The following is a 21,803-nucleotide window of genomic DNA, read 5'->3' as shown; positions in this document are numbered from 1 at the left end:
GGAGGAATTCGAAGCGGAATTTTCAATGTTCGTTGACCTGATTAGCTTTTCTACAGTGATTGAGATGAAAATAATGATAAATTCACTTACGGCGGAACACAGTGATATCCCAGCTTACTGTTACTCGTTTCCCAGCTCGGAACTCGTCCTAGAAATACATGAACACTTCTGCAATACCTGGCAAGAGCATGCGGGAACGCAAATTTCACCGTTTCTTTGTGAAAGTTGGTGCCTTATATATCACTCAGCTTCATTTGATTTATGTGAGGGACTTTTAGATATGATTTTGCCCCAGACACTCTAATGTTTCGGAGAATTCCACCTCAAATAAAGGGGGCAGACTTCAGTATAAGTATGTGGCACTCGGGGGTGAAGATTTTAGTGGAGGCTGGGGGAAGGAATAAATCTCTAACTAATGGAAAGGAATCGTTTCTATAAAAGTTATACTGATTATATAGAAACATTGAATTGCTACAATAAATTTATCAACTCTCATAATTTCATAAACCTTTTCTCTGAATAAGAGCGCTTTAGCGCATATTCAACTGTTTACTAGACATCTATTTGTATATTTCGATATACTAAAAGTAATTTAATTTAATTTTAGTTGTAAAACGTCATTTGATTGGATAAAAGATTTAATCTACATTGTATCACATAACTTGGCTACGTCACAATGAGCTACGACAAAAACTTTTATACTCCGCTTGAGGTTAATTTTATAATTTGCTCAGTTTGAAGCCATTTTGGAGGAAAAAATTGTCTCTTTGTTTACACTGAAATATATGGAATGAAGCTTAATGTAACCCATGTTATACGATACATGTATATTCATGTACATAAATTGGTCCAAGTTATGTTTTATCGTATATTATAGATATATATATTAAGATAAGACCGCGGAACATTAACTGGCAAAATTGGAAATTGTGATAATGAAATGGGCGGGTTCAATTCGACCCGGCCGTGGGGAAAACATCTCATTGAAATTCATTTTCAATCCACCTGAGCTGTTTTCAAAGTAGAGAGTGAATGAATGATCCAAAAATCAAGTAATTTCAACTCCGAAATACATATTGTTTGAAGTTCACATTAATATGAGTTTTAGCTTATGAAAGATCAAAGAAGACAAAGATTATTTTTCAGGAGATATTTGATTCTAGAAGGGGGGGGGGGGGGTAAAAATTTTCGAGTCAAGTCATGGCTTAACATGACAATATACTTTATTTCTAGGATTATAAGAGTGCATGAGTTTTATAGTTATTCTCACTGAAAACTTTATTTAAAAATCTCCAGCCCCCTTTCCCCCTCAACAACACTAAGATATATATTTACCAAACAGAAATGAAATATTTGTCCCTTAAATATTAATTTATTTAAAACACTGGACAAAAAAATTCAAACTGTACCAAATTAAAATTATTTGTCTTCTGGGTCAATCAGTAACATAAATGTACCTTCTAGCCAAGCTGAGGTGGATTGAAAATGAATTCCGATCTGCAATTTCAATCCGATGTTTTCCCAAAGCCCGCGTCGAATTGTACCCGCCCATTTCATTGTCTATCACTGAATGTTTTAATTGCCAGATAATGTTCCGCGGTCGCAAGATTCATTCCTTAAATATACTTAAGGTATACATATCTTTCTTTTACAGTAAATAGAACTTTAGCAATAGTTAAGAGTACACATTACATATATACTACTTGTTAGTCCGTTATTTATACACTGAATTGACGAGGGATTTTCCAGTTCATGACAAGGGACATACGGCGGGTGTGACCGGTCGCGAAGGAATGCTCACTCCTCCATGGTACCTGATCCCACCTCTGATGTTTAGCAGGTCCGTGTTTGCTCTGCTCCTGTTTTGTATTGTTTTATGAACTTTTGATCTTGAATACTGTTCATTATCTCCATATATTCCATGTATATAGAATTGATTTAGAATTTTATATACGCGTGTTCATGCAGTGAAGTTAATTAAATATACTGACTATTGAAAAAAGAAGAGGAGCTAATATAACAAGGCGTTCAGAATACCCATAGCTTCAGATATATAAAAATCATATTCAATCTGTGAAAAGAATTTAGAGTAAATTTTTCGTTATTGAAATTAAGATAAACAAAACCTTTCTGAGAAAAATTTTCTCGAAAAAAAAATTTATTCCAGACCTGTTATTGTAAATGGTATTCATGGGGTTCGAACCCCCTAGCAATTAAACATTGAGTATCACCACAGGCACTTGAGGGCTGGGCCCCCTTTTTTCACATCATCTTTACTATTGAAAATGTCCATTGAAAGATTGGTTGGACCCCACACTTCTCACCACAGTAAAGTGATGTCAAGGAAATGTAGTATTGTATCACTATGCCAAGAAAAAAAAAAATGGCCACCCCCCCCACCTCAAAATAGGAATTTGTTCAAAATCCCTCCCTTCTTTTTTGTTTTCAACCTTTGCAGGTAAGTAATTTTTCTCTTGCCCCCCCCCCCCCTTTAAAAAAGGTCGCACGTAGCATCGTTTTTAACCCCCCTCCCCAATCGGCCCCTGTTGCTATACGCGCCTGTTGTAGCAGAGGTTTTACCACAAAGATCAATAAGATGATTAATGACACATTTTATGTTTGTTTAAAGAACTATATGCGGTATTAACCAACATTTGCCCCCCAAAATCAAACTTTGATGGAGTAGTATTTAATTAAGTCCTTAAACAGGGGAGTATATGCTGACTTCAAAGCACTGAATAATTTTATAAGTAATGACGTCATATGTACGTAATGACGTCACAAATATGACGTAATTTCAGTTTTTTTATGAATTTTGCAGAAAAATGTACATATTTCGTCGATTTTTTAAATAAAAGTCACCGAGCGCATGTGTGTTCAGGATAAATATTTTGATATAATGTGTAGAATGATAATATCAATGAAATATATCAATATTGTTCCTGAACACACGTGCGCTCTATAAATTTTAAAGCTTAAATTGTTGAAATTTTGTCCATTTTGTCCTCTTTCTGAAAAAGGATATAAAATCGGACTAGTTTGTGACGTCATAAAAACAGAAATTGTGAATACACTGCTCCGGAACTATAATATTTTCTGTTAACTTATATTTCTCGTACAATTTATTGAATTCAGCACATTTCAGGAAGTTTTCAAAATTTGACTTTTGTGGGGGCAAACATATGCAATATACCGCATATAGTTCTTTGATTTTGTTGAGTCTTTGCACAGATTTTACAGGGAAACCGCGCGTACTTTCAACGTCTACATGAAAAACACATCTGAAAAAAAAAAAAAAACTGAGAAACTTAATTCTAATTACACTTCATAATAATTATCTAATTTCTTAAACAACAGATCTATGTTAAGCTGAACATAAAAGACAGTTCCATTTTAAATTTATAAACCATGATCTTAACAATTAAAACAGAGCAATACGATTGATATACATTGACTAAAAATTATTCCTTCCCCCAGCCTCCACTAAAATCTTCACCCTCGAGTGCCACACACTTAAATTGAAGTCTGTCACCTTTATTTGAGATGGAATTCTCCGAAACATTAGAGTGTCTGGGGCAAAATCATATCTAAAAGTCCCTCACATAAATCAAATGAAACTGAATGATATATAAGGCACCAATTTTTACTAAGAAACGGTCAAATTTGCGTTCCCGCATGCTCTTGCCAGATATTGCAGAAGTGTTCATGTATTTCTAGGACGAGTTCCGGGCTGGGAAACGAGTAACAGTAAGCTGGGATATCACTGTGTTCCGCCGTAAGTGAATTTATTATTATTTTCATCTCAATAGCTGTAGAAAAGCTAATCAGGTCAACGAACATTGAAAATTCCGCTTCGAATTCCTTCCCCCGGGTGGCACCATTCCGCACCCCCATATGTGGGGTTAGGCACGGTGATTCAAAAGCCATCACTCGCACACATTTTTACTGATTTAGCAAGAAACTTCCAGAAATATAAGGAGCACTCAACTGATTAGGGTTATTCCTTGCTTAACTCTTAAACCCCGGGGATTTAGGGTCTGTCCTCAAACTCTTATCAACTGATTAGGGTTCATTTTTGCCTAGCAGCAACCCAAGAGATTTAGGGTTAGTCCTCGAACACAGGTTGACTGGATAAGGTTAGTCATGCACACACCTAAGATTTTCTAGGGTATTCTTGTTTCACACTTTTCGAGCAATTAGGATTCACAATAGTTTCACACCAGTATTCAAGATCGTGATTAGAGTTTTTCTTAGCATATGTTAATGCATATTTTATTTGTATTTAAGATCTTGACATGGTGCGACATTGGAATTTGGCACAGTACGTACTTAGCACTATGATGTCACATGCCTCAATTGATTATCCGAACCATCTGACTTTGACATTTCAAACCATATCAGGGTTTGGCACAGATCATAAGACTTTGGTGTGACCATTGGACTTTGAAGTCCTTCATATATTTATACATAGTGGTTCATTTGTTAGAGCATCTATACAAATATACAGCATATACGTATTGTATGCTCTTATTTCTAATATGTAAAACAATCAATTCAATTTTCAGTATGCATTTCCTTACCTGCGCCAAATATTGGAATAATAATGCTCTCTAGCTTTTGAACTGAAGCCTCTTTTAGTAAATTTTTGATGCAATTTTCAAGTTCTTGTATATGCTTTTCTATGTTTTGCTTCCTTGTTTGGTTCCAGATTGGAGATTTAACATGCAGAACTTTCTTGATATTTTTTAGGCTTTCTGGGGCGCAAGTAGACTTGACACTTCCATCTTTAACATATCTCCCTCTAACTGATGCCACCTGCTTTTCATATTTAGTGCATTTGCATTTTTTTAGTTCGCTTGCTATATGTCGTTCACTTTTGAAATCTTTATCTTGTTGAACAACCAGTGCATCTGCATGGGTGAGGATGGCCATTGCAGGAAAAATTTTAACCACCAATCCAGAGCCAAGATAATAATCTTTATCATTGCTGCTCTTGTGAAAAACCCAATGCTGTTTCTGATGAAATGCAAGCTTTATGCTGTTAAGTTTTACATAGTCTCTGTCAACAAAGTAAATTTCCTTCAGTTTACTTTTATTCCTCTTTGGTTGTACATCAATAAAAGACAGAACAGCTTTGGCATATGCACTACAACAGACTTGAAGTGGAACTGAGCCTATCTCACCTGCAAGAAAAATAATTAAATATATGAAATAATCAGTTTTTACTCCTGTTTTATTCCAATGTAAACATTTTAAACCTAAAAGTACCCTATCTTAGCCTCAAAGACAGAGAGAGGATTAACTGACCAAAGCAACACAAAATGGAGTGCTTCAATATCATTCTGACTGACATGGACTTACTTCTATGGACAAGAAGATTTTTTTTGTAAAAAAGGTACATGTGTTACATGTTATGATATACATGTATATATTAACAACTTTTATTCCCTTCTCAACTAATGGCAAACACGGCTTCTCATACGATCGAATTCAAATTACCTTTACCAAAGGATAACTTTGTACAAGGTTAAATTAAAATTAGCTCAAAAAGATTTCAATCAGAAAATGAACCTGGCTTAGGTAACTTAAATCAAAATTTAATAGTGAAACTCCTATTGTCTGAGCTTTATGGATATGATGAGGTGTTTTAGATCCCCAGCAAAATTCTTAATAATTCTTTTTACAATTTTTCGGATTTAATGAATACAAAAATAATGAACTAACAGAAACATCAAATTGATTTTGTGTCTCTTATTAATCTAAGTAATAATAATGAAATATCTTTCAAATAAAATTTTCAATAGATCTCAAAATATTCAACTGACATTATTATTCGAAATTACATCATGTTCAAATTACAATTTCAGTTCTTCAAAATGATCTTTATTTTGTGCATTTTATAGGATAATGTGCAATGTGATTTTGCTCTATATCTAATGTCTATATCATATAGACTATATGACATAATGAAATCATGATATGGATATAATGAATTACTGAATTAATCAAATATAGCAAACTAAATTCACAGGTTCCCCGTACTTTTCTTTAACCCAGTTTTACTGTACTAAAATCTGATTGGTTTACACACGTATTTACCAAATTTGTACTATAATTGTACTTTTATATAAATAACTTGAAGTTAAATCGTCACAAAGCATTGGCTAAATACACCGTTTCCCTCTAAATGATGAATCACACCCATCACTACCATAAAATTTATAGAAACATATTTGATAATGGGTAATATTCTAAAAACAAAAGGCTTTGGGCCACAACACTCACATGCGTAACTTTAGTCGAATTGCTATTCACCAGATTTTCCTCCCTGTAATACTTATTGTGGCCCAAACATATTCCTACTTAGTGTGACCCAAACATATCCCTGTAAGTATACATACGTGTATCAGTAAAGAAGAAAAGAACTAGTTTTGACATTCAGATTATGCATGCATTAGCGAATCCAGGAATCTTGACAAGGAGGGCAGCTAAGGTCGGAGTAGGTGCCCTCAGTCACACAAGAAATTGATTAATTAATTGAATCTTATTTATATTTTGGTCACAAAAAGGAGAGGGTCCTGGTCCCCTATAAATCCACGAGTGGCATGATATGCAAATTGAGAAAAAGCCTTAGCTGCCTTACCGACGACTCAGCCTACTCAAGTATTTAAATGGAAATCACCTGTTTCTATTTACAGATACAGGTACCTTTTCAACTACATGTATGTAATCTTTTGTGGACCAGTGTTACATTTTCATAGTTGCAAGTTTGTTACATGACAATAATTTTACTTGTTAAATACTCTTATTCTAAACGAGATTGTTAGAAATTTTAAAAAAATAATACAAGCTAGCAGCTATGACTTGGGGTCATTAAAATAGTTTAATAAGTTTATCCCGAGATACTTTCAAGGTGTAATGTTGTATTATATATTTCTTACATTATTTATAAAAAAAATAAAAGAAAACATAGGAAAAATGCACAGAGAAAAAATTAAAATCGTAGATAAGAAACACGCACTGCATGTGAGACTCGAACTCACAATCATTATGTCTACAATCCAGCAATCATACCATTACACCACAAAGTCAAATTAGTTCAAGGAATAAAATTAAGACAGTTTGTCAAATCTTGAAATAATTTTGGAAGAAAAATTAAACACATATTTTCAACATTTTCAATATGAAGACCACCTCTAACCAAAATTATCTAAATGTAATGAAGTGCAGTCATATCCAAATAAAATTTTTCAGAAGTTGTTTTTCTGGTTAAGGGTGGTCTTTATCTACAGTTTCTCATTGTTTAGGAGGGTACCTCAGCATTTACTATATTCTCCATATAAACTGAACGATTTTTATATCTATCATATGAGGGAACTATTAATATTTGAGTATCATTTTTGTGTGATTTGCTTTAAGGCATGTATAAACTAACACTGTATGACAAAAATTTTGGTTAAACAATGGATTTAAAAATCACTACTAGAGTAGGCGAAAGTGACTATCAAATGCGCTATGGCTCTTTAAATATAAATTTATAGCTGAAATATAAGAAAGCATTTCTTGCAAAGGAATTTAAAAGGATATTAACTTTTAGCTCTACTGGTCAGAGACCAGAAGAGCTAATGTGATAGTAATGCGTCCGTCGTCCGTCCGTCTGTCTAGCTGTCTGTAAACAATTTTTCAAAATGCTACTCCTCCTACAGTTTTGGTGTGAATTTAATATAACTTGGCACATAAGTAGACTAACTAAGATACATAATTCTAGGCATCGGTTTTTGATTTTGATGAACGGTGTTGCCATGGTTACTAAAAATAGAAATTTTTGTGAAATTCTTTCAAAATGCTACTCGATATCCTCCTACAGTTTTGGTCTGATTTCAATATAGCTTGGCACACAAGTAGACTACATTAAGATACATAATTCTCTGCATCGGTCTTCATTTTGATGAGTGGCAAGGATCATTTTTCTATTGATTGCTATTTTAAAGTTTCAAGTCCCAACTGCTACTTTTCTTCCTTTGTTTTAAGTATAAACCAGTAGAGCTACAGTCTCGACAGAGACTTCTGGTTCCTTTTAATTGCAACCTTTCAGACCTGAGCGGAAAAACAAACTCTAAATGTTTCACGGTCGGGGTTATACCCCCGCCACCCCCCCCCCCTTTCCAAAACATCACACTTTAACTTCATTGAATGTAAAGATGATACATTAATTTTACTACAGTTAAGATTTACAACTCCATCTCTCCAAGAATTTAATTGACAGGAAGCGATTCTATTTTGTATAAAATTTAACAACCAGTTTTACAATCGAAGTGTTTATCCGGGCTTGCTGGAAAGGGGTGCTCTAATAGTAATGTTAAGATTTTTAAAACTTTTTATTTTTCTTACCAATTACCATTATTCATTTAGATACCAAATATTGCCTCCCCCCCTCAACTGTTTACTGAATACAGTATAACCTTTTTACTATAGAAATGTTCACTGAAACCCCAACACTTTCGGTCTATTAAATTGATGTAGTAGGTTGGTGTAAAAAATAGTACTGAAAGAAATTGGAGTTGGAATTTATCCTCAATTGTCTTTTTTCGCTTGTCAAGTTCGACTCCCCCCCCCCCCCCCCCATGTCACTACTATTGTCAGCGTTTTTCGTTAGTGATTTAACATGACTAGATCAACTTGTATTTATCAAGGAATGATTAAATGTGAATAACATACATTGTTTCTGAGAAAATGTATGCATTTCAAATGATTTAATCGAAAATAATATTTTCCGTTCCGTTCCGCGTTTTAGCAACATCCTATCACTTGGGTGATAGATTGAACATTTTAGAATCTACATAACCCCAGTGTGCTTCAACATAAGTTTCAGTTTTTCTGGCCTCATGGTTCTTGACAAGATTTTTAAGGATTTTTCCCTATATATTTCAATGTAAAACTTAGATTCCCTATTGTGGTCCATCCTAGCTCCCCTAGCTAGGGGTCATGATTTGAACAATTAAGAATCTACACTGCATCAGAATATTTCCACATACAGTTCAGCTTTTCTCTACTCCAGTGATTCTTGTGAGGATTTTACTATGACCTAGCCCTATTTTTGTCTTTTCTTTATTATCTCCCCAATTTTGAGAGGGCTTGTCCCTTCATTTAGACAATTTAAACTTCCCTTCATCTAAGAATGCTTCAATTAAAAGTGGCCCAGCCATGAGTGGTTCCTGAGAAGACAAAATTTGGGAAAAGTTTACAGATAGTTGGACGTGTGACCAATAACAGGTGTTCAAAGAAGCTCACTTGAGCTTTACATTCAGGTGAGCAAAATATTATGATTTTAGCCAATTTCTTGACCTTTTTTAGTGAAATAATTAGGATTCGCTTACCAGCACTTATTGCTGGGATTGCAATGGACATTGCACCCTCAAGCTCAGGTTCAAACAAGCAGGCCTGAACTGTGGATATAATGTCCTTTAAACATGCTTCACATGGATTCTCTGTATCTGCATAATTCTCCCATCTTGGTATATTCACATGAATGATTTTTAGTAAATGTTCCTTTTTTCCTCCATCTGTGACAAAAGTTTTTCCAATGGGGAGTATGCCATCTCTTTGAGCTTTAATGAATTTAGTACACTTGTCTTGCACTTCATGACCAACCACTTTGCAAATGTGATAAGACAATCCTGATTTTGAATGAAGCTTTTCATCTGAGGGATTTACAATGACATCCACATTTACTCTCATAAAATCAAAATTAAGAGTAAACACTTTAATTCCCTTCTCTTCATGGATAACATCTGGTTTATTTCTTTCTGCTGTTTCATTTGTGCTCTCTGCCCTCCCACTTCCTTTCTTGGAATCAAACTTTATTTTGTTTTTCCTGATCTTGTCAATGTGGTGATCTACTTCTTGTTTTGCTTTAAAGACTTCATTTTTATTTGGACTTGTGATGAAAACCACCATTCCTTCTAATCTAATATAAATATTATCATTTTGACTTGAAAAACTTGAAATGAACATTTCTGCTTCATCTTTGACATTTTCACTTATGATGACACGCTGTGTAGTATAATTAACCCTTGCATAAGCCAATGCAGCTTTGTACTTCTCTACCATAGATCTTGGACCTGATATGATCACTTTATCATCTTTCTTTGGAAATTCCTGACATAAAGATTTCTCAAAGTAAACAATAGCGTTAAAATCATTTACAGGTATCTCAATTGAGTCTTGTAGTGATTTCTGATATTGTGCAAGACATTTCTTAAGAACTTCAGAAATCCTGGAAAAAATTATCATGCTTTTTTTATCTTCTTGAAAAGAAACAGAAACACCCTCGAATTTTATTTCCATTAATTCTTTGCATTGCTTCTCAGTAACTGGAGATATTTCTTCATATTCAAGTTCATCAAGGGCTTTCTCAAATATTTTCACATTTTTCTCTGAGCCTCGGATCAGCTTCATCCCTTCACCTTTTTTTACAGTTAACTCAACATTTCTGAAAGGCAAATCAGGAAATAATTCTCTCAGAGCTTTCTCTTGATATTCAGTGCACATCTTTGTACACTTTCTAGGCACAACTGTGCCCAACTTAGGTTCACTTGCCAAGTTATTTTCCAGTTTTCTGCTGACAGGAACAGTTTCTGTCTCTTTGACTACAAGCTCCTTAATAAACTTCTCTCCATTCTGAATCATAAGCAGATTTCCACCAACTGTCCAAGTATCCATACAAATACATGCTCCTGTCTTTCTTTTGAAATCCTTTGATGTAATTCCGTTTCTTTCTAAAATGCTTATTACATTGGAACATAGCTTTGCTTTCACATTATTTATTGCCTGCAACATATAAAACAAGAGGCCCATGGGCCACATCGCTCACCTGAGTAACTTGGGTGATGCAGATCTTTTTTAAAGATTTGTTCTATATATATTTCTATGTAAAACTTAGGATTCCCTATTGTGGCCCCGCCCTACCCCTGGGGGTCATGATTTTAATAACTTAATATCTACACTACCCAAGGATGCTTTTACATAAGTTTCAGCTCTCCTGGCCCAGTGGTTCTTGAGAAGAAGATTTTTAAAGATTTGTTCTATATATTTCTATGTAAAACTTGGATTCCCTATTGTGGCCCCGCCCTACCCCCGGGGTCATGATTTTAACAATTTAATATCTACACTACCCAAGGATGCTTCCACAGCCGTGTTTAGTGCGTTTACTCTACGCTGCCAAAACGCCATTGAAGACCATACTACGATGCTACAAAGACCTAGATGACTGTACCGCGATGTCGCAACGGTGGTGCCGATCATATTACGATTGCATTACGCTTCTAGTACGATTTTGGTGATGATGTAAATATATCTTGAGAACTGCAGATTTTTGTAGTACAATTTTAGCGATGATACATATTTTGCGACCGCAGATTTTTTTTCCCGGCCTTTACCACATGGTTTAGGGCATTCTCAATTATTATAACTGTAACAAGATGTGAAAATGCTCAATTGTAAATGATTATCAAGTATAGAGTCACCCTTTACATGTAGTTAACAGATGATGATTGGTCAAATATCAGCGGTATAAGAACAAACTCTTGTTTGATAGGTCGTGATATGATCGGCGTAAGGTCATTGGTGGTCTTCGTAGGATCTTCAGGCACGTAGAGAGATCGTAGTGAGAACATAGTACGAACGTAGAGGGAGCGTTGTAAGAGCGTGCTTGCTAAGTTCCTACGCTCTCACGGCGCTTTTACTACGATCATGAAGATCTCTCTTCCACGCTGCTTGTACGATTACGGCCCTTCTACTGCGCCCTTTTTACGACTTCACCCCGATTCTTGTTGGCCACGATCCCGCTACGCTTGTTTTGAACATGTTCAAAATAAGCGCGGTGAGAGCGTAGAGCTCTCCGATCTAGAAGACTCTACTGCGATCATACTACGCTTCTGACGACCCCACGACGTTCCTTCTGCGATTTGTCAAGATCGACCACGCTTTTGACCACACTTTGATCATAGTAGAAGCGGCGTCTATGTGTGAACGGGGGGGGAGGGGGGGGGGGGGGGGTAAGAAGAAGATTTTTAAAGATTTGTTCAATATATTTCAATACAAAACTTGGATTCCCAATTGTAGCCATGCCCTACCCCCGGGGATCATGATATTAACAATTTTATATGTACACTACCCAAGGATGCTCCCACATAAGTTTCAGCTTTCCTGGCCCAGTGGTTCTGGAGAAGAAGATTCTTAAAGTTTTGTTCTTTACATTTCTATGTAAAACTTGGGATTCCCTATTGTGGCCCCGCCCTACCCCGGGGGGTCATGATTTTAACAATTTTATATGTAAACTACCCAAGGATGCTCCCACATAAGTTTCAGCTCTCCTGGCTCAGTGGTTCTTGAGAAGAAGATTTTTAAAGATTTGTTCTATATATTTCTATGTAAAACTTGGATTCCCTATTGTGGCCCCGCCCTACCCCGGGGGGTCATGATTTTAACAATTTTATATGTACACTACCCAAGGATGCTCCCACATAAGTTTCAGCTCTCCTGGCCCAGTGGTTCTTGAGAAGAAGATTTTTAAAGATTTGTTCTATATATTTCTATGTAAAACTTGGATTCCCTATTGTGGCCCCACCCTACCCCCGGGGGTCATAATTTTTACAATTAAATATCTACACTACCCCAGAATGCTTTCATATAAGTTTCAGCTTTTCTGGCCCAGTGGTTCTTGAGAAGAAGATTTTTTAATGACCCCACCCTATTTTTGTATTTTCTTGATTATCTCCCCTTGGTAGGGGTCTTGGGACTTGATTTTAACAATTTAAATTCCCCTTCACCCAAGGATGCTTTGTACCAAGTTTGGTTAAAATTGGCCCAGTGGTTCTTGAGAAGAAGTTGAAAATGTGAAAAGTTTACAGACGGACGGACGACGGGTGATCAGAAAAGCTCACTTGAGCTTTCAGCTCAGGTGAGCTAATAAATTGAATTAATTTCTTTTACCCAGCACTTCATAACAGTTAAGTTCATTTCTTGTTAAACATGTTAAATCGAGTTTTCTTTTTATAAGTACTTTATAAGTTTATAAGTTAAAGTGATCTATTCATTAATTCATTCTTTTTCAATTTGAATAAGATTGAATAGCTAAGGCAAGTTAATCATGTAGAAGTTCTTTAATTTCATTCCTAAACAGACCACAGTGCAATATATGAAGACTAGGCATCAGTTTATATAATGATATTTTAACTTATGTCTTATATATAATTATATACTTACAGACCCTAAACCGTGCTACTACACCACTGGAACGGTACGGTTCGGTACGCTTTGAGCACGGAACGGTACGCTTTGTGCACGGTACGGTTCGTTTTGAGGACGGTACGTTTCGTTTCTTGCACGGAACGGTTCGCTTTGTGGACGGTACGGTACGCTTTGAGAACGGAACGGTTCGCTTTGTGCACGGAACGGTACGCTTTGTGGACGGTACGTTTCTAGGGCTGTCACGGTTAACCGAAAACTCGGTTAACCGCTCCGAAATGGCATTCGGTTCGGTTCAAGTCAGGTTTTCCGGAATTCGGTTCGGTTTTTTTTTATCTTTTATATAATACTAATTTGCTTGCAACACGCGTTGTGATTGGTTGTTTATTTCAATGAAGGGTTCTTTAACCAATGAAAATACAGGTAACATCGAAGACATTTAAACATGGCATACACATGTGGAAGGAAAACCAAATCACAAGTAATTGTTTTGTCAACCACGTCCCCTTCTTTCAAAAACGTGAAGTATTCCCACACTTGTGATTTGGTGATAACTCTAGTCAATAACTATATTTATTTTATTTTATTTTAAACAAGAAGTTTATTACTTTGTTATTTTTTGTTACATTTAACAACTTGTTCTGTTGAATAAAATGGATAGAAATTTGTGTCAGCAAAATAGTACTTTCTACAATGTCCTTAATCCTTATTATCCTTTGATATATATAAAGATGTTTTATTTAAATTCTCAAAATGAAAACCGAACCGAAAAAACCGAAAACCGAGAATTTATTTTCTGAACCGAACCGAACCGAAAAATGTCTGAACCGTGGCAGCCCTATACGTTTCGTTTCTTGCACGGAACGGTTCGTTTTGTGGACGGTACGCTTTGGGAAACGGTATGCAAATGAAGTGGGCGGAGCCTGTCAGCTTTGGTCCCTGATTGGCTGGGATACTTTAGTTCATTTTAAATGACTTTTGGAGTACTTACATGTAATGCACGTATATAACAATTTTCCGTTATTAAAGAATGTAATTTAGTTATTGTTTATGTAAATTTAAGCATCAATGAGTTAATTTCTATTTATTACGGAAGTTCAAATATTGTATTACGTGTACATGTATGTAATTGTGTTTACTTAGTCATGTTTGCTATGTCTCGGTTTCAGTTGAAAAATTAATTTACGCTGCAGTACATGTCGAGGATAAACTGAAAAACATCGTCCCATTGATCTTTTTAGCAACATAAAAATTTCAGTACGCGTATATTTTACGTAGGCTGGGGCTAATTATAAAAAAGAAAATATATAAATATATGTATATGATATTTTTTTTCTCTTTGAAAAAAAAAAGCCGCAATATAATTTTAAAAAGGAATATACATATACTTGATCTATATAATTTTATAGCACTAAACGCGTATATAAATTATTTTTAATTGATTGATCTATTACAGAAGCACAACATGACTAATCGTACTTTTAATTTTAGTGATAAGCAAATTAATAAACATCGTTTCTCTATTCTAAAATTATATATTTATCATTTATTCTTTTGCTTCAGAGGAGTAATATCAGTAAATTATTTTTTTTTCTTTTAGAAATATCAGTAAATTATTTTTTTTTTCTTTTATACGTGTATTTTAATGCATGTACTGTACATACTAGTATTCTGTCTTCATTAGTGTGCCAAATTAACGTATTATCGACAAAATTAATACACTGTATTAAAAAATGATTTTATATATTTATCTATCTATCTATTCATTTATTCATTCATTTTATCTATCTGTCTGTCTTTTTATTCTTAAATAAACGATTAAAAATTTATTTGTTATGTAAGCATGTACCGGCACGTGGCATTGTTGCAAACCTTATGAGGGATCTATACAACACAAACTTGTTGACCAGCTAAAACCCTCTCTCCTCACCCCCCCCCCCCTACCTACACAAAACAGTGACAGGGGTAGTGGTATGGCTTCGAAGGAGTACCCGATTTGGTGTACATGTAACACAAAAGTCCAGTGCCAAGTTGACCCCCTCTCCCAAAAAAGACAATAGATTGGGCTAAAGGTGTTCAGTTGGTTTGCCGATATTAAGCCGTCGTTTAATTACTTCACAACCACTCCAGCTGTTTCTGCAGTAGAAGAATCTGTAAGTACGTAAGTTTAAAATGCGAACACAGTACCTTATTTTCATGTTGGAACATTGCATATGTAATTCAGAGTGCGGTTTTTAGTCTATAGTGCTTGAGGTATCAGTTTGTACAAATAATTAAAAAAGAGACCTACCAAATCTTGAGTGTTTCAAATTATCCCTTAAACTATTAGTAGTCATTTTATCGTTAACAAATCCCTTTACATAATCCATATTTTAAATTTTTTTGATGTTGTTTCAGTTTGTATTTCTATACGCTATTGAAATAAAAAATTATGAGTGATTTAGGTCCGTAACTGGGGGTGGAGGTGGGGTGGAGGGGCTAACCCCCCTTCCTAGACCCCCATGGTTCCGACGCCTATGCATTTCAGTAGGTCTCTGATAAATTAAAATGTTATAATACAATTCATATGAACGTACTGATTAGGAAAAAGCAGATATATTATATTTTCTGTACAAAAATAACTTAAATATTCAAAATATTGCTACAAATTTGTAGCGTTATGGTTTTATATATTTGTCCTTTACTATACCGTAACGCTATAGATCCCTAATGCTAAAAAGATGCAATAAAATGATGTTTTTACCCTCTATCTATTCTTAATTTTCATTGGTTAAAAGCTTTGTATTGCTATAAATCAAAACCAAACACGGAAAGGCATAGGCTGATAAAGTCGGACGGCGACAGTGAAAGTCGGACATGTAGAATTTAAAATCGGACACAAACTGTTTTCTGCATTTAAGTCCAATTTACTTTATTTTTTTTGGTGTTGATTGTAATGGACATTGCACAAAGTATCAAGGAATGGGGTGGGGGGCTGACCTCTCACCCCCCCCCCCCCCTTAACATTTACTTTACACAATTGTAAATTCAAGTTCATTGAAAGGCTTGTTTCATCATCTCCACCTTTAATATCTTTCAGTCAAATCAGGGTAATCTGGTAATGTATGAATAAAATTCGGTTTTGAAAGATATATAATCAAATTGATAGTAGGTATACCTCCCATCAAGCTCTGAAATAGAATTTTATTTGAGTTTGGACAATTACCCACTCTTTCTATCTTGTCGCTTTTTTCTACACTCACTACTGTGTTGAATTTGTTAGCTCCTCCCCAGCGTACAAAAATGATACCAAGTACCCGGGAAAAGATTCGTGAACATATAAACTTAAAATTAAATTAGTTTACGTAATGTACTTAGTATAATCGTGTGGATTATTTAGATAAATGTTCCATTTATATACCAAGAAATTTGAATTAGCATACATAGTACATGTATTATGCGATCTATAATCTATAAACCAATGCGTTATCGTGCGAATAATTTTCGGGTTTAAATTGTCTCCAAAATAAATCCCATTTTATACATTTATTAAGTGGTTATAAACAGAAAACTATTTATCCTACTATCTATAGAATCAGTAATCTGAAACATATTTAATTTTCAAGAAAGAAACTTTTTGTATTCCTGAATGAGTGATGAGTTATAAACATGAGACTCAAATAAAGCCACGAAAAAATGATTTTTTTTATATAGAATTTCTTTCCTTCTCTTTGTTCTCCTTTTCTTCTTTTATTTCCCCCGGTTTGTGTCTACAGTATTTTATTTATCTGTAATATTATATCAGTCTGTTGCCGTTAAAATTCAATGAAATGGGTTTTGCTTTACGTGTTTATCTTTGTGTTTTTTTTTTCTGAAAAGAAACAATGTCTATAAGGCAAGTGATGAAAGGTTTTTTTTTTAAAAATAAATTCTTCCTTCAAAAAGTTGAAGCGAATTGGCAAAATTTGATTGCAAAAGCTAAAATACTCTTAAATTACCAGTAAGTTTAATTATATTATAAAAATTGTTCTAGTATATAAAAATATGACAATTTTTTAAAAAACAATTGCAATTTATTCAATACATGTATAATGTGCTGTCCGACTTTAAATTCTTCCCTGTCCGACTTTAAATGACCGAGAATGTAAAGTTGGATAGTTTAATTTTAATAGTTTACTTAATAAATATCCACAAAAGAATTATTATTATGGGAATAAGTAATATTATTCATTTACAAGTTTGATTTAATTACAAAATGTATAGCCTATATTACAGAGTACCGACGGCAAACTGAAGATTTCTCCAGAGATAACTAAGGTCATTGCCGACAGGTGCGCGCTCGGTGCGCATGCGAAAATTATCCGGATCCATGATATGCGTATGTATACTCTTAATTTTATACATTATTTCAAACTTTTTCACGACTATGTTTGCATGAAACAACCAGAAACATCCTGTAGACGGAGATACTGAAAGAAAAATACACATGACACTAAATTTAGAAACGATTTAATTCTGAAAGAGAAGAGTGTCCAACATTCGATGCTGTTTGACTTTAGCTGTTCCTCCCCTACTCATAACAGATTAAATACATAGTACAATTTAGTTTGTTGGTGTAAAATGGTTTGTCCATTTGATGATTGTAAACTAACATAGAATGAGTGGGTAAACTAACGTACATCATACCCCCCCCCCCCCCCCCCCCAAAAAAAAATACATGCACAAGACAAAGGGATTTACATATTTTCATTTTAACATTTAAGCTTAAAAATGATTCTTTAGTTCGTTACCATTTCTCCCATGTATCTGTTCATGGATCACAAACGACGATTAAACAATTATTTTTTTGCGTACAACTATATTAAATCCCATGTTTAATGTCCAAAGCAAATTTTTTCGCTAGCAGAAATTAGTAAAAATAAAAAATAACTATTTAAAAAGCTCAACAAAATTGGAAAATTATAATTTTGGGTAACATATTACACATGACATCTCATCCGAATGAATAAGAAAATTACGTATCACGAACACAACCCGTTGATTTGTAGCGAATAAGGAATCGTCTTACACTCTGTCTAGTTGTTTTAAAGTTGTGGTTTGCTTCGAGTAGTTTCGATATTTTTACAGATGAAAGCCCAGATGCGTGGTACTTGATTATGGTGTTTCGAACAGCCAGGAACAACCTACGTCCTCCCTTAATGGCGCCATAGCGAGAAATAAACCAAAATGACTTATTTGGTCATTGCACGGTTCGAAAATCATTCGGGGCGTGGTTTGCATAATTAAGCAAAGGACGGTACGGTTCGTTTCTTGCACGGAACGGTACGCTTTGAGGACGGTACGGTACGCTTTGTGCACGGTACGGTTCGTTTTGAGAACGGTATGTTTCATTTCTCGCACGGAACGGTTCGCTTTGTGGACGGTACGATACGCTTTGAGAACGGAACGGTACGCTTTGTGCACGGAACGGTTCGCTTTGTTCACGGTACGGTACGCTTTGTGCACGGAACGGTACGGTTCGTTTCTGAGGTGTAGTAGCACGTTTTAGGGTCTGTAAATATAACACATACTGGTATCTATACATTGTGAAAATTTAAGGTGAAGGTTTTACGAAAGTAAATAATTGCAAAATTTATATAAAAGGATTAACATTTATTTTTCAAAAATGTTTTTTTTATCTTACCTGGTTGGGAATTTTCCTCAAGTCAAATTGTTCATTTGAAAACTTATTAAAAAATGTTTCTGCATCTGTTTGTATAAAAATAAGATCATGATAGTTTATACTGTCCTACTGTGGAATCATTTTAATTCATGAGGGTCAATGTTCCTGGGTACACAAATATTTGGGTCATGGGGACAAAATTTTGTGGGTAACTCATATACACAGAAGATTCAATCAATGAATATGTTGACAAAATAAATGTTTGTGGGGATGTAAATTCGTGGGTCAGGGTTACCCATGAAATCCACAAAAATATTGGATCCCCACAAGAACTGATGATTCCACAGTATCTCATAAATCAGAGTTATTAAAAGTATATTTATATAATTATATATGTCTACCATAATTAATTGAAATCCATTTATAATTTCCAAAGACAATTTATGAACAGCAGACTGCAACAAAAATTACTCAAATTTTTACCTTTCACAGATTTGAATCTGATCAATGCACATCCATCTTTTAGAAAAGGACAAATAATATTTTCACATTCCACATCTTTCATTAGAGGTCCAATATTCTTCTCTGATAAAATGCCCCCATCTTTACTACTCAAGATCAGACAAAATTGGTCCTCATGTGGAACAGCAAGCCTTTGGCTGCAAAAGATTGTTTTGGAGCAGTTATTTTTACACAATATGAAAGGTAGTAAAATGGAGTTTCACAGGATAGATTTTTTGGTTGCAATTTTTTTTTTTGAGGAATTCGTATATGTATCTCTATCATTTTGCACAACTCATTAGAAAATATTTCCATTTCTATTTGCTTTCTCTGTAACAGGTCTTTGAAAGTAAGTGGACTTGATTTCCTTATCATTCTACTGGAAAGTAAATTTCACCAAAAATTATGACCAGAAGCTAAGGAGGCCTAATATGCATGTAAATATGTAAATCTCATGTGTCTGTCTTCGTGTCTGATGCTAAAGAGGCCTTGTATGCATGTAAATCTTGTGTGGCAATCATTGTGTTGATGTCAGTGGGCGCTGACTATTGAAACTGACATGGGAGGCCTCGTGTAATTTACATATGTATATCTTATTAGTCTACATTCTTGCAATCTAAATTTATAATTTCATTAAAATTTTATTTTTCACTGCCTAGTTAGAGGAGTGTGCGACATCATACTAACTAGAAAGTGATTCCTTAAATATTAGCTTTGTAAGTGAATTTCATTGTAAATTTAATCCCAGCTAATTCCAGGGTACATCAAAACAAATCTGAATAGTTACAATACATAGGACTTAAGTTATACTAGCATTTTTTTATGCTGAAAAAGAAATTTTAATAGGTACAATAAAACTCGTTTAGTATGAACACGGATATTGCAAAAGTCATCTTGGATCCCTAGCTGTATAAATTTGATGAATTTCTTATACGGTTATAACAATCTTAAGGATATAGCAAAGTAATTTTATAGGTCCCAGTGATTTCATTATAACCAAGTTTTGCTGTATTTTCCTTTATACTGTCAGGTTTCATCAATTTTCGATGCCATCAATTTTTGTAGATTTTGTAAAACAGACGTTTTTGAGGATACATAATTTCATGAACAAAAGCAATGCCTATACAAATGAATAATACCTTTCTTAATTCAATATAAATTTAAATTTGTAGATCTGCTCAACAAAGAAATCCTAAAAAATTTGTGCTCTATGAAAATTGATGAAACCACAGTATATATTAGTTTAATGTATATACTGGTATTTATCAAACAAAATTTTACCCCTAAATTCTTTTGTATTTGTTTCAATTCATTGTAGTTAGTATTTGTTTGATCTTATTTTTGTACTGAAACCTTGTGTTCACTCTAAGGACAGAGTAGCATGGTTACAATGGTACATGTATAAAAATTGTAAATTTATAAATTTATTATATACCCTCTTACAACTAACGTAATATAGTAAAAGAGATCAATTTTATAATATTTTTCCATTAAACAAATCATAATGTCAAGGGACTTTTTAACGTGCAAGAAAAATAATGTCCAGTTTCTGCGTACTATGTCATCAGTCTCAGAGAGTGGTGATATGGATTCAGAAAACCAGTGTGGTGATCCAGAAAGTTGGATCACAATGTCATGTGGTTGCGTAAAATCAACAGTAAAATAGAGTGATAAGCAGGTGGGTATATAATAAATAAATATATCAAACATAAAACTTACTCCTCCTTAGATACTGCTGCAGGTTGCTCAGAAATGTCCCTTTCACCTGAAATATTATTTTTAAATTAAATATAAGTTACCCAAAAGAAATTTTATCTTTTAACCTAGTAAACTGCTTGAGTATACATTATGATTAGTAAATGTAAATGCATTTATTTAACATCTCTTAATTGCTCCACTTAACAAGAGGCCCATGGGCCACATCGCTCACCTGAGCACTAAGAGTAGGAAAAAGTAGAAAATGGCTTTTTATTGTAAAGTTTAAATCCAAAAGTAGTCCCATAACCAATCATGGACTTGCTATTTTTAGAAAATGATTTTTAAAAGAATTTTCCTATATATATCTTTTATAAAAACTTTGGTCGGCCATTTTGGCCCTGCCCTACCCCTGGGGGTCATGATCTGAACAAATTTGAATCTACACTACTTGAGCATGCTTCCATATAAATATGATGAATTATGGCTTTGTCATTCTTGAGAAGAAGATGTTTAAAGAATTTTCCTATATATTTCTATGTAAAACTTTGGTCGGGCATTTTGGCCCCGCCCTACCCCCGGGGGTCATGATTTGAACAAACTTGAATCTACACTACCTGAGCATGCTCCTATATAAATATGATGAATTCTTGAGAAGAAGATGTTTAAAGAATTTTCCTATATATTTCTTTGTAAAACTTTGGTCGGCCATTTTGGC

General features: G+C 34.4%; 1 protein-coding gene across 2 annotated transcripts in view; it reads right to left on the bottom strand.

The window, feature by feature from the left end:
* The window catches only part of LOC134264599 (uncharacterized), an 89,799-nt gene that overhangs the window by 965 nt on the left and 67,031 nt on the right, over window positions 1–21,803 (bottom strand). For both annotated transcript variants that reach the window (XM_062746882.1, XM_062746883.1), the window contains 5 exons: window positions 21,110–21,155; window positions 19,373–19,548; window positions 18,911–18,975; window positions 9,378–10,830; window positions 4,581–5,183 (listed from right to left, as the gene is read on the bottom strand). In XM_062746882.1, the coding sequence (XP_062602866.1) occupies window positions 4,581–5,183; window positions 9,378–10,830; window positions 18,911–18,975; window positions 19,373–19,548; window positions 21,110–21,155 (2,343 nt within the window). The remainder of the gene's footprint in view (window positions 1–4,580; window positions 5,184–9,377; window positions 10,831–18,910; window positions 18,976–19,372; window positions 19,549–21,109; window positions 21,156–21,803) is intronic.

This window comes from Saccostrea cucullata, unplaced genomic scaffold (genome assembly GCF_032062105.1).
Source record: "Saccostrea cucullata isolate Sc308-1 unplaced genomic scaffold, CSIRO_AGI_Scuc_v1 ctg629, whole genome shotgun sequence".
Taxonomy (NCBI): Eukaryota; Metazoa; Mollusca; class Bivalvia; order Ostreida; family Ostreidae; genus Saccostrea; species Saccostrea cuccullata.
Note: the sequence above shows the minus strand (reverse complement) of the source record. Positions and strands in the feature narration are given on the sequence as shown.